Genomic DNA, 14648 nt, shown 5'->3' with positions numbered 1-14648 from the left:
TCCATAAAATTTAATTACATATCTGATTTTCAAGCTCAGGAAACTGAGCTTGGAAATGTTGTGACATATCTAAAGTTACAAAGGATATAGTGGAGTCAGGATAAGAATGTCAGGCAGGTAGAACTTAGTTTCCTTAGTAGCCAATAGTACAAATAAAAATTTATAATGAATTAATATTAGTTACAATGTAGTTGAGTTCTCATGTAAGGAATGTTAAAAGGTCAGCTTTTGATCATTCTAAAAAACTGCTAATATCTAAAACATGTGCCTCTTTGATCACATAGTTCAAAATATCTACCAATTAAATAAGGTCACTATTGAAAAGAATAAGAAACAACTAGGAAAAGAACAAGAACTAGGAATAGAACTAGGAAAGAATAGAACTAGGAAAAGAATAAGAAACAAACATATTAAAAAACTAGGAAAAGAAAAAACCCAATTTAAATTTACAAATAATGTTACATATTATAAATTCATTAAATATTTTAATATTCACAATTGTGCCATTATTTTCACATAATATTTGAAATATCAACTTAACAACTGAATAGCTTATGGCTAATGTTTAAAACATAATTATTAAAATTTTTATTCAAACAGAATACTTTTCCTAATCTGACAATCTTTTCTAATTGTAATATTATAGAACTAAATAATTTTCAACATAATACACTGCTGAATAAAGCTTCAGCCTAAAAATTAAAAGCTTTGACCCACGTAGAGCCCACTCTGAACCTCTTGAGAGTTTTTATGGTCTGCTGGAAAGACTAATAAAATGCTAAAAATGTGGGTCTTTCCACAATATATTACCATATTATTGGTATCCTGTGAGTATCTTTACAATTGTAGATCTCTCTGTATACATAGAGATAGATAAAGATATTCACCATAGGTAGGATATGCTATCAAGTAGTAGATACATCTAACATTTCTACAAAATATTAGAATATTTCAAAAGTAGTAAACCTATTAAGTAAAAATAATTAAATTTGTATCCTGAATTCTATAAATACAAAATTCATAAATGATGAAATCACTCCTTGCCCCGAAAAGGAAAATAACGACATACCAAAACAAACAAAAAATTTCTTGTTTCCATTTCTTGGAGTTCATTTCAATGAACATCATTTTATATGATCATATGAACATAGCTATTGAGTCTGTGATTCTTTCCTGAGAATACAATACTTTGGTTTCACTGTGTGAATGTCTAGAGTCCTGTATAATTTATCATGTCCAAGAGCATTGTTTTGTCTATTACCATCCATTGTGTTTACTTGTAGAATTATAAGAATATTCTAGTTACAACAAATGGAGGAAAACATGTAATCTATGTTTCTTTAGGTCTGCCTTACTTGGCTTAATATAATTTTTTCCAAGTCTTTCCATTTCCTATGAGTAGGGCAATGGCACTTTTTCTGATGGAAACATAGAATTCCATTGTGTATATATACCACATTTTCTAGATCCATTCATCCACTGAGGGGCATCTGGATTGATTCTATATCTTGGCTAGAATTAACAGTACTGCAATGAAAATGGTTGTGCTGGTAGCTTTAGTGTGGCTTGGTTTGTGGTCAAATGGATAAATGCCCAGGAACACAATTGCTGAACCATAAGGGAGGTCCTTGTTTAGTCTTTTGAGGAACCTCCATAATGCTTTCAAGTGTGGTTCAAACCAGTTTCCATTCCACCAACAGTGTAGTAACTTTTCCTTTTGGCCACTTCCTGCCAGCATCTGTAATTATTAGTTTTTGGTGATGGACATTCTAACTGGGGCAAGAAGGAATCTCAATGTTGTTTTGCTTAGCATTTCTTTTATGGCCAGAAATGTTAAACATCTTTTCATGTGTCTATTGGCTATTCGTACTTTTTCAGAGACGTCTCTGTTAGGTCTTTAGCCCATTTATTAATTCGGTTGTTGTTTGCTTGAGGATATGCTTTTGGGGAGTTTAATTTTTGGAGTTCTAAGTATATTTTCGATATGAGGCCCTTGTCTGATGCACAGCTAGTAAAACTCTCCCATTCTGTGAGGTTTCCATTTAGCTTGCCATAACTTTGTCATGCAGAAACTTCAGTTTGATACAATCCCATTTATCCCATCTTTCTTTGACTTGTTGTGATTTTTGAAGTTTACTTAGGAAGTAAACTTCATGCCTAATAGTTCTAGGGTTTCCCTTACCCCATCCTGCAATATCTTAATGATATTTGCCCTACATTGAAGTTTTTGATCCATTTGGAATTGATTCTGGTGCAAGGGTATATATAAGGATCTAGTGCCACTTTTCTGCCAACACCATCTGTTGAAGAGGCTTTCTTTCGTCCTGTGCTTTTGGCTCCCTTATCAAATATTAGGTGGCTATAGGTCTCTGGGTTCATTTCTGGTTCTTCTATCCTATGGCATAGGTCTTGAGTTCTAGTCTTGTGCCAGTGCTGATGTTTTTATGACTGTTGAACTTCATCCAATACTGTTCTTCCTGCTAAGGATTGTTCTTGCTATTTGGTGTCTTTTATTATTTCATATGATTTTTTGTGCTTTCTCTATGCCAGTGAAAAATGTTGTTTGGATTTTGATGGATATTATATTGATTTTGTAGATAGCTTTAAGGAATATTGCCATTTTACCATGTTCATCCTTCTAATCCAGGAGAATGGAAGCTTCTCCTATTTGCTCAAGATTCATTATATACATAAACTACATTGGTAAATAACATCAAAATTCAATACATAATTTTAAATGTAAGAAAAGTGAGGGAAGGTGTGGTTGTGATACCTGGATGAGAATGTTAAAAGGAGTGACAGTCATGCAGATGCATTATATTAATAAATCCTTTGTACAACTACTTAAAGATAATAAAAATATTCAAAAATCAGGAAGGAGGATGAGCAGAAACTTCTGATCTTTACATGTGAAGGCACTGGAGAGAAGGGACAGTCATTTCCCCAGTGTCTGCTTCTGACCCTAGCCATACATGTTCATGGGAGGGAGGATAGATGAGGGTCACTGTTTAGTCTACTCCAGTAGGACCTTGGGAAGAAAGTGTACTATTTTTCCATTAGTGCTTATCTGAAATAGGACTCAAGGATGTTCTCTGTTGGGAAGATAACCCTTATTCCACTTTGTTGTGTGAAGATTGTTACAAAGTGATCATAGGCCATGGATGCCAGATACTCAACTTCATCTGTAGGGATGAAGTTGCACTAATCTTAGTTCTTGCACTTATCTTAGTGCAAGAAAGTATTGCCAACATTTTGATTGTCTGATCTCCTTCATCATTTTCACAGAGAATATATACCCAATCATAACTACTGGTATCATATATATTTCAGGAGAATCTGTTGTTGAAAAAAGTATAAATAGATAGATAGATAGATAGATAGATAGATAGATAGATAGATAGATAGATAGATAGATAGATTGCTAGTTTTGGGCCTTGAACTCAGAGCATGGGTGTTTTCCCTGAGCCTCTCTGTGCTCCAAGCTAATGTTCTACCACTTCACTCACAACACTACTTCTGAGATTTATATTTTTAATATCTCAATTTCTTGCAACAACTACATCACAAATGTTTTATGATACACTGCATGGGAGGGGACTAGATTAGATGGAAAGCAGTCGTAGATGTCAACTTTGACCAGTGACTGGGCATGATAGCAGGTACTGGTCATCTCAGTGACATGGGGAAGTAAAAAAAAACAAAAACAAAAAATTGTAGTCTATGTTGCCCCAAGCATGATGAGTCACCCTATCTCAAAGTAACTAAGCAAAGAAGTACAGGCTTACTGATTCAAGTACTATATACCTATCCTCAAACATGAGCTGAAACCATGAGTTTAGTATTCTGTGTGTAATATACTATATATAGCTGAAAATGATTTTCAGTATATTATTTTTACAACAAGTGTGTTAACCTTAACTATAATTACATTCATCTATCTGATCTCCTATAATTTCTTTCTTGCTATATGAAAAGTCACCCTCTGACTTAATAAAACCTCAACCCTGGCTCACTATTTATCAGTAAATACCTTTCAACCACAGACAGTGTGACAGAGTGTTTCCTTTTATTATTATAGTTTTAGAATATTAGTACTAAAGGAATTCCAAGAAAATACAGATGTCACTAAGAAAATATTCCTCTACCAACCTGTCTCTTCAAAGTTTCCTTAATAACTTTGCTCCTTACACTGTAGAAACAGAGGTTCAATATACACACATATCTATCTATGTAACAAGTGGAAAAGAGAAAGACACAAATTTTAATGATGTGATTTATTCAAGATCTCTTACATGTCCTGTATGAATATTTTGGTTGAATGTAGTAGGTTGCAGATGGCAACAAAGGGATCTTATGCTGTAGAAGTAAGATAACTGAACCCAAGCTGTTGTTTCCAGACCAGCAGATAAATTTAACACACAAAATCATGTAAATAATTTTGTCATTTTGTCATTGACTAACAGAATGCACAACCAATCATAAAGAGAATTATCACTCATTTCTCAGAATGATGTACTGTTGAAAAGGCACACATTCTTAAAGATTTATGTCTTCAGCAACATTACTTTATAGTACAAAGTACTTCAATGTGTTGTTCTTAATTATAAATTAAATTTGATAAAAAATCATTATTAACCTGTCATACACTAGATAATTTCTGAAAATTTACCCTACACATTTACTAAAATGGTCTACACCAGAATTTAGTTTTTAAACATTGGAAACAGAGAATTACCTTTTACTATCAGTTGAATAAAATGTGTTCACAATATGAAATATGATGAACTAACACAACTAAGAAAATATTTTTCTGCCCACCTGTTTTTTCAGTGCCTCCTTAATATCCTTGTTCCTGAGAGTGTAGATGAGTGGGTTCAACATGGGGATCACCACCACGTAGAACACAGATATCACCTTGTTCTGGTCAGTAGAGTACATGGACTTTGGCATCACATAAATGAATGTAGTGGTCCCATAGTACAGAGTGACTGCACTGAGGTGGGAGCTGCAGGTGGAGAAGGCCTTGTGGCGGCCCTCAGTGGAGCGCATCTTCAGGATGGTGATGACAATGTACACATATGAAAAGACTACGACCAGCCCTGTGAACAGAATCAAGGAGCCAACAATACTTGAGGCAACAACTGTAATGACACTGACATCAGAACAGGACAGTTCAACTAAAGGAGCAAAGTCACAAAAGAAATGATTGACTCTATTGGGTCCACAGAGAGGTAAAACATAGACATCAAGATAGAGAGTGCATCCATTGATTAAACCACCTACATAAGTCACCATGATTAACTGGACACAGACTCGGGTGGACATTTTGGTTGAATACAACAGTGGGTTACAGATGGCCATGAAGCGATCATAAGCCATTGCAGCTAGAAGGAAATACTCAGCTGTCCCAAAGAGAGCAGAAAAACCAAGCTGGAAGGCACATCCATGGTAAGAGATGGTATTTTTGTCCACTAGGAAAGTAACCAGCATGTTGGGTGTTATAGAAGATGACAAGACTATGTCAACAAAGGCTAAATGGCTGAGAAAAAAGTACATGGGATGATGTACCAGAGAAGAAAATCTGATAAGGAGAATTGTGCAGAGATTGCCAGATACAGTCACCAGGTAGATGCACAGAATGATGATGAAGAGGATGACTCGAAGAACTGGATCTTGTGTTAAACCCAATAGAATGAACTCTGTCACTGTAGTGTGGTTCCTATCCACCAGGGAATCCATCGGACTGAGGAGCTGCTGCTAGACACAGCTGTGATGAAAAGCTGATATGAATGTGCCATAAATATGTAGCTACATTTTGATTAGCACAAGCAAATATAATAGTTACACTTTTAACCTGGAGTTTCAGCTTTTATGCCTATGCCTTTATACCTAATGAGTCTATTTTTAAAATATTTTAAAAGTAGAAATATTAAAATTAGCTTCAAATAACATCTCTTTAGCCCTCTATATGTGCTACGATACATATACAGAGCTTTAATCATAAGATTTAAAAATAAGAGAATTATTTAAATGACAAAAAGTTTTATTATACTTAACAGAATAGATTTAAAGGTGTTAATAAAAAAATTTGTAGTAATGACTGGATCACTTACTAAGTTAACACCAGAGGATTTAAAATGTTGACTATAGTTCTTTTTATTTTTCATGAAAGTGTTTCTTAAGTATTTTTAGATTTCCATTTTATAATTGAACAAATGTTAAGCAGCTTCTCTAAGGTTTCATAGAAAGTACTAGAAGCAGCATATGAAACTCAGGCAGGTTGAATTCAGCCTGTTACTTCAGTAACCATAATGTAATTGAAATACTAGTTGCAAAGACATAAATAAGCATTATAAAGAAAGTGAACACATATGTAAACCAAGGATATGGGGTTTGTTTTAAAACTGTCTTTTCATTTATAAAAGAAGTGCTTCCTTAGCTACATAGTTTACAAGTTTATCAGTAACAATAGGTCTTGTTTGAAGACCATTTTTTAAAATTATAAAGATGTAGAGAGCCGGGCACTGGTGGCTCATGCCTGCAATCCTAGCTACTTAGGAGGCTGAGATCTGAGGACTGTTTTTCAAAGCCAGCCCAGGCAGAAAAGTCCTTGAGACTCTTATCTCCAATAAACGACTCAGAACACCAAAAGTGGCACCGTGGCTCAAGTGGTAGAACACTAGCTTTGAGCTGAAGAGTTGAGGGACAGCACCCAGGCCCAGAGTTCAAATCGCATAACTGATAAAAAAAAAAGTGATGTACAGAGGAGTTACAGGAACATAAGAAAGTCAATTAGTACATTTCTTCTCAAACAGTGTTACCCTCTCCTACATTTTCTTCTTGTTTCCCTTTGGGAGAACCATTGCAACAGTGATACTCACAAGACTCTATGTTGAAAAACACCAATTATTAAAATAAGAAATACATTCTCTTAATAGGAATGGAAGAAATAGAAAGGAACTCATATTAAAGTTATACATGAAGTTACTAATTGTAAATTTATGAGGTATTTTTAATATTTCATTTGCTTTCTCAGATCATCTGAAATGCCAACCTAAATATTCTGCAAAATATTATGTGACTAATATTTAGAACTTGAATGTTAAGGTTCATTTTCTCTAACAAGATCTACTTGCTAAATGCAAAAATACTTTCTAATGGAGTATTGTAGCACTGACTGTGAAAAACATTTCTGTAGTAGGAGAGAATTCAACCAATGGATATAGTAAGTTTACAGAGTTTAACCACTAAATGCCTTTGAAAACTTGTGAATGTATTAGCATGAGGCTGAAGGGTAAATTTAGGTATATTAAATACTATCTGAAATTCTGGTCAAACAAGTGGATGCATAGGATTAGTGGAAAACTGAATTATGTGTATTTGTTTCCATGAATTTTCCTATAAAAATTTAAGTCATTTCAGCTAAAGTGTTGTTGGTTTTTTTGGTAGTAGATAGCTTGATTTGACCAGTTAGGGCGCATATATTAGATAAATTTTCATATTGTTATTTTTACCCTCTGGTACAAGAGGAAACTGAAAAGACAGCTATACTCACAGAAAGCAACTGTACCTCTTGAAATAAGAATTCATTCATCTTACAGCAGAAAAACACAGCGGTATTTTGACTATATAATAGCTCCTCTGCCTTTTATTATTTGACTGAAGTGATAAGCATCAGAAGACTAAAGATTCACATGAGCATTCCAATATGCCAGTGATTGTTATATTCTCTAGTGGATAATGAGCTGTTGATTTCATATAAACAAAAGTAATTTTCAAGGACTTTGCCAATCCTCAAGTGTAATTTCTTTTTGCTTCATGTATTAATCACTTTCCTTTCATAATGATTTGGAGTAAAATATTACAATATTAATCACTTTCCTTTCATAATGATTTGGAGTACAATATTACAATAATCTCATAGCTAAATACATGACCTTACTTAACTTAGGTATATCAGTGTAAAGAATACTAAGTTGAAATACAACACATCTTCTCAACATCTGTTTGTGATATGGGTACTTTACAGTAATAGCTGTAAGACAACTCCACTAGCTACGTTGAGAATGTAGGAGAGATAATAGGTAAACTTGAATTTTAAATTATTATTTATGATATATATGTGATTTTTATAACCAAAGATATAAAATATAAGTTTGGAAATTGTATCGAGTATTGGGAGCAAAAAGTGTATTGGATGACTTCTATGTGAGACATTATTATGGTAGCCACTGGTTTGCATCTTGTATGATTTAATGGAATATGAATGCATGATGATTTCCCATAACCTGAAGAGACACTCTAACTCATTTTCAAGCTGTAATTTTAGAAACTTCTACTTCATGGTCTTATGTTCCCATCATACATGTGGTAGATCAGGGATAGAACTAACCAACTTTCATTAATAGCTTAATCTGCCAAGCACTGTGTTTCCCTTTCACATGCTTTATCATCTTCAATCTTTCCAATGATTTCCTAGCTAACTATGTCCAATGTCCCATTTAAAAGGAATAGAAATATGAAACTGTGATGATTTGAAAGGTCAGAGGACAGTTCTTGGGAAGAGATGACCAACTGAAAATTTGGTGGTACTTAAATGCAAAGGAATTTCAGGGGAGATGAAACCCAAGTGGGAAAAGAGGCAAGACAAAACAAAAATCAAAAATCAAATGTTTAAATGGTAGCTGAGTGAAAATATGTGATTATATTGAGTTTTTGTAAGAGGGACTTTTAAGAATATCAGCTAGAATTTGAAAGACTTGAATATTATACAGACAAATACACACAGAGAGATACACACAAAAACTCACATATATTACTTAGCATAATATACAACCAGTTAAAAGGAGGAAATTCTGTTATTTCAGCAACACAGATGAAGTTAGGGGACATTATGTTAGCTGAAATAAATTGGTTAGAAGTAAAACGTTAAATGTTCTCCCCACTAAGTTTAGGAAAAGCAAGGCCTATTCTCATTCATTTCTAGTAGTCAGTGTTTTCCTGGAGTTGCCAAGCAGAAAATAAAGCAAGCAGAAACCATCAAATGAAGAAAAAGACAAGGAACAAATGAAACCCTTGAACTTACACACAATATACAGGTGAACATATTCAATGATGGACAATGCCATTACTGGAGCAAATGATTGGAAACAAAAGGAAAATGGTCACAATCAATTAGAAGAAAAGACCTATTTAAGGACACCAAATATTGGCTTCAAATGTATAGAATCCTAATTAGAGAAGTTGAGAACCTCATAAGTATGATTTGAGAATCATGTGCCAAGGCAAAAAAGTTTGTCTATTCTCAAAAAAATATTCCCTACAATATTTATCTCAAGAAATTTTTATCATTTGAATTTAATTCTTTGATGCAGCTTGAATTGATTATGAGTTATGACAAGAAAGAGAGCTATGTTGGGATCCAGACAATCCCAGCTCAAGCAGGTATGGAGTCAACTTTGAATAGCTCCAGTAAGCAGGATTTACAATCTACTTTCCTTCACCCAGTGGAAAGGTGGTCCAGAATAAAGGTTGAGAGGCACAAGAAAATGTTTGTATGTGTTTTTGTTTTTCACAAAGGAGAATTATGTGTAGTATGTAAGTAAGTGAATTGTAGAAAATCTAAAATCTGATTCCACTTTAAGGTGAGAAAGCAGAACATTCAGGAATGATAACAAGGATAAATTATAGCACATGACTGATTAAATAATGTTTTAGAGACACAATTCTTCTTTGAATATCTCTTATTTTAATGTTATGTATTAAAAAGGAAACATCAAAACTAAAATTAAAAAATCATATTAGAAAAGACGTGCCACATACTTGTACTCAAAACCACATAGCATTCCTAACAGTCCGAGCATAGATATCTGAGCTTTACCCTTTGTGTCCTGAATGTAGGGCACACTTGTTATAAATGAAGATCAGAGCTATGGTCACACAGATAATCGGAGACCTTGGAAAGCCCTCCTCCAACACGTAGGATTCTTTTACCTTAAAAAATGAACCTAAGAGAAACTTCTGTAGTGCTCTTGGGAGCAGTTCAATGTAAGGGTTTACTGAGCATTTATTTAGTGTCACTCTAGTACTCCTACAATAACCAGTGTTTTATGGTTAAGCATATATTTCATGGTGCAAAAACTGCATGTACTTCTGTAGAAGTGATGCATTTGTGCCAGCCATAAGTAAAATGAGGATCAGAAGGCACAAAGGAAAAGCCCCATAGTTTAGCCATTATTGTATAATGACACTGTGTAGAGGAACAAGTGTTAACAAATGATGTCAAATAAAAATACTGTAAACAGACTATAAGTCTCACTGGGATGTATTTTATCCAGAAAAACTTGTGAAAGACTTCATGAAAGGAAGAAAACCAGACATACCAGAATCCTTAACAAGGTAAGCGTAACTTTATGGGTACCTGTGTAGGAAACAACACAAAGACAGAGGAGAGGAAGAGTATTTGAGTCACTTTTAGTAAAGCAAAAGTTTGTTTTAAAAAATTATAATGAGGGGCTGGGAAGGTGGCTCAGTGGTAGAGCGCTTGCCTTGCATGCCTGAGGCCCTGGGTTTGATTCCTCAGCACCACATAAGCAAAAAGAAAAAAGCCAGAAATGGCACTGTGGCTCAAGTGGTAGAGTAGAGCCCTAGCCTTGAGCTGAAGAGCTGAGGGACAGTGCCCAGGCCCAGAGTTCAGGCCCCATGAACGGACCCCAAAAAAATTATAAAAAATTATAAAAAATTATAATGAGGAATGAGGAGAAACTGCCAATGGTTGGATGAGGAGTGACTGGAGAGAAGGAACAGTCAATTCCCAGCATCTGCTTCTGACTCTAGCAAAACAGTTGCATGAGAGGAAGAAGGATGAGGATCACTCTCTTAGTCTGCTCCAGTGAGACATTTAAAGGGAAGTGAACTATTTAGTGCTTGTCTGAAATGTGGTCAAGATCACCTTTTTTTTTTCCAGTTTTCTGCAGTGAGTTTGTGTGAAGATTGCTACAAAGTGATCATAGGCCATGGAAGCCAAATACCCAACGTAATCTGCTAGGGTGCACATAGATAATCTCACTGCAAGAAAAACATTGCTAACATTTTTGTTGTCTGACCTACTTTATTATCTTCAATGAGAATATGGACCCAGTCATAAGCGTTGATATCACACACACACACACACACACACACACACACACACACACACACACACACACACACACACACACACATATTTCAGGAGAAAATCTAAACTAAAAAGTAAAAAGAAAATTCCAACTTAAAATTTAAGAGAAGTGAGGGAAGGTATGGGTTGTGAGGCCAATTGAGAATGTTGGAAGGAGCCACAGCCATTAAGATGTGTTGTCTACATAATATCCTTTTTTGAACAACCCCTTAAAGATAATAAAAATATTCAAGAAAACTTAGGATGGAGAATGAGCAGAAACTGCTGACTTTTGAATGTGGACATATGGAGAGAAGAGACAGTGATTTCCCAGTGTATGCTTCTGACACTAGCCATACATGTGCTTGGGAACAAGGTTCGATGAAAGTCACTCTCTCATTGTCCAGGACTTTGGGCCTTGGAGCATTACAGGTTGTCTGAAAAGTGGCTGTAGGATTTTCTGTTTTGTGAAGGCCACCCTTTTCCAGTTTTCTTGTAGCAGGCATTGGATTTTTTAAAATATCTTTTTATTATCACTGAGTATTTGTACAAAGGAGTTTTAATTCAACATATCAGTTTATGAGTACAATGCATCTTGATCAATTTCATGTCTTCTACCATCCTTCTTCATCTCCTCTAACCCCACCCCTCTCCTAAATATACCTGGTTCTTCATGTATATATGTTCATTTAATAATCAAAGTAGAAAAATGTAAATTATACAGACATTTATGTAAAGAAATTTAACTTCAGAAGCATTACTATGTTTATGCCATATAAAGTATATTTCAGAGGCTACACCTTATGATAAAAATATCATGTAATGATAAAAGACTCACTTCATCAAATAGGCACACCAATAATAAATGTTTTATACATATATTTGTGTAGTATGTTATATAAGATGATATTTGTTGTGTATTTATATCCATATATACTTGTATACATGTTTCCTAGCTACAATGATCCAATTTTTATAAAAAAACAAAAGCTACTATAATTTACACAATAAGAAATATGTTATTTAAAAGTTGTCTCTTACATATATGAATTTATAATAAAATTACCAAGAAAGGTGCCTAAATGGTTTCACTAGATTATTTTATTAAAAGTTTAAAGAAGCAGTAACATCAGTTCTTCACAATCTCTTAGAAGAACTGGAGGAGGAAATACTTCAAAGTTGATTATGTGAAGTAATTAGAATAAAATGAAAACCTAACTGAGGGTATTAAAGGAAAAATACATTTCATCTGTACACAGACACAAAAATCCTTAGCAAAAAATAGCAAATTCCTTTCCTGGGCATTTATCTAATAGACCAGAAACAAAGCAACGCTAACACTATCAGCACAACCATGCTCATTGCAGCATTGTTTACTATAACCAAGATTTGTAATCAACCCAGATGCCTTCAGTGAATGAATGGTGAATAAAATGTTGTATATATACACAATGGAATTCTATGCTTCTATCAGAAAAAATTATATTGTACCATCCATAAGTAATTATAAAGATTTGGAAAAATTCTATTAAGTAATGTAAGGCAAACCCAAATCAACATTGTTTGCATGGTTCCTTTCATTTGTGATGGCTAGAATGTTTCTATAAATCTGTAAGTTAACAATATGGATGGTAAAAAAAAGACACTGGGAAATAATAAATTATATAGTTCTCTAAGCACTCACACACAATGAAACCAAAGGAGGATATTCTCAAGAGAAAAAAAATACGAAGGTGCAATGCCTATGTGCATCTGATCATATAAAATAATATTAATTGAAATAAACTCCAGGAAATGGAAGCAAGAGGTTTTCCTTTTTGCTGTTTTTGTTTTCTTTTCCTTTGTCTTGTTTGTTTATCTGTTTGGGAAGGGTAAATGGAGAAAACAGAAATGGAGACATAGGGTGAATAAATGCAGCAGTGGTACTCACTTGACACTGTGTTGAAAATGAACTATACAACTTGTGCGTGGGGATGGGAGGGAAAACTGGGACAGAGCAAGTGAAATGGTAATATTTTTAAGAAGGAAATGTACTCTTTGTCTGACTTATATAACTGCAAAGTCTGTATATCACTTTTGCAATAAGAATAAACATGCATTAAAAGAATGAGTCTTTAAAATGTTATGCTAAATAAAAGGAAATAAATGCAAAAGGTAATGCTTTATTCACACAAATTATCCAGAGTAGGCAAAGCCAAGAACACAGAACGGTGATTAGCGTTTCCAGAAGCCAAGGATGGGGGAATGGAAGTGGTGGGTATGTACCTTCTTGTATAAGTGTTTTTTAATTTAATTTAATTTTATTTGTGAACATACTGTAAAGAGGGGTTAAAATTACATGGGCAGGATAATGCGTACATTTTTTACCAAGCATTGCAGCCTCCCCTCTCCCCCCCCAATCCCTATCCTTCTCCTTTCCCCCCTCCACCCCCCTCCGCACCGACATTGTAAAGCTCGTTTTGGACATGACAACTTGTACTTCTCATTGTTGCAACAGGTCCACCTGTATCCTTAAACAACTAGTTTTTCCCCATCTCCTCCATAAGTTATACTGACATGAAATATAGTGAAAGCAGGGGTTATACTGTGAGGGAGGGACATGCAAAGCAACAAAGAGATAATCTTATAAATGCATTAGAAACACATGCATGAAAGAAAAAAACATTAAAATACATATATAAGGGTTCATTTTCCCGACATCACATTATCTAACCTTTTCCGCTTGACTCATACATATACTAGATATTGTAAATAAGGGCAACCATGGGACCTATGTTTCTTTGGGCCTGGCTTACTTCACTTAATATAATTTTTCCAAGTTTTTCCATTTCCTAACAAATGGGGCAATGTCATTCTTTCTGATGGAGGCATAGAATTCCATTGTGTATATATACCACATTTTCTTGATCCATTCATCTACTGAGGGGCATCTGCGTTGGTTCCATATCTTAGCTATGGTAAATAATGCTACAATAAACATAGTTGTGCTGGTAGCTTTAGTGTGGTCTTGTTTGTAAACATTTGGGTAAATGCCCAAAAGTGGGATTGCTGGGTCATAAGGGAGTTCTATGTGAAGTCTTTTGAGGAACCTCCATACTGCTTTCCAAAGTGGTTGAACAAGTTTACATTCCCACCAACAATGAAGTAAGGTTTCTTTCTGTCCACATCCCCTCCAGCATCTGTTGTTGTTAAAGTTCTTGATTTTTGCCGTTCTAACTGGAGTGAGGTGATATCTCAATGTTGTTTTGATTTGCATTTCTTTTATGGCTAGGGATGTTGAACATTTCTTCATGTGTCTATTGGCCATGCTTCTTTCTTCTTCAGAGAAGTTTCTCTTCAAGTCTTTTGCCCACTTATTTATTGGGCTGTTGTTTCTTTGAGGATTTGTTGTTGGGGGTTTAATTTTCTGAGTTCCAAGTATATTTTAGATATGAGACCCTTGTCCGTTGTATGGCTAGTAAAGATCTTCTCCCAATCGGTGGGCTTTCTATTG

The 14648-nt window shown here is 34.6% G+C and overlaps 1 protein-coding gene across 1 annotated transcript; it reads right to left on the bottom strand.

Annotated features, from left to right (window-relative positions):
- Positions 1 to 4794: 4794 nt before the first annotated feature.
- LOC138836628 (olfactory receptor 5P6-like) lies at positions 4795 to 5739 on the bottom strand. Its single transcript, XM_070035396.1, has one exon. The coding sequence runs from the start codon at positions 5737 to 5739 to the stop codon at positions 4795 to 4797; it is 945 nt and encodes a 314-aa protein (XP_069891497.1).
- Positions 5740 to 14648: the final 8909 nt, after the last annotated feature.

The sequence above is a fragment of the Dipodomys merriami genome, unplaced genomic scaffold (assembly GCF_024711535.1).
Source record: "Dipodomys merriami isolate MVZ:Mamm:240054 unplaced genomic scaffold, mDipMer1.0.p SCAF_25, whole genome shotgun sequence".
Lineage (NCBI taxonomy): Eukaryota > Metazoa > Chordata > Mammalia > Rodentia > Heteromyidae > Dipodomys > Dipodomys merriami.
Note: the sequence above shows the minus strand (reverse complement) of the source record. Positions and strands in the feature narration are given on the sequence as shown.

Bases quoted from the DNA above. Each gene is read 5' to 3' on its own strand.
- LOC138836628 (XM_070035396.1), bottom strand. From the start codon at position 5,739: ATGGATTCCCTGGTGGATAGGAACCACACTACAGTGACAGAGTTCATT.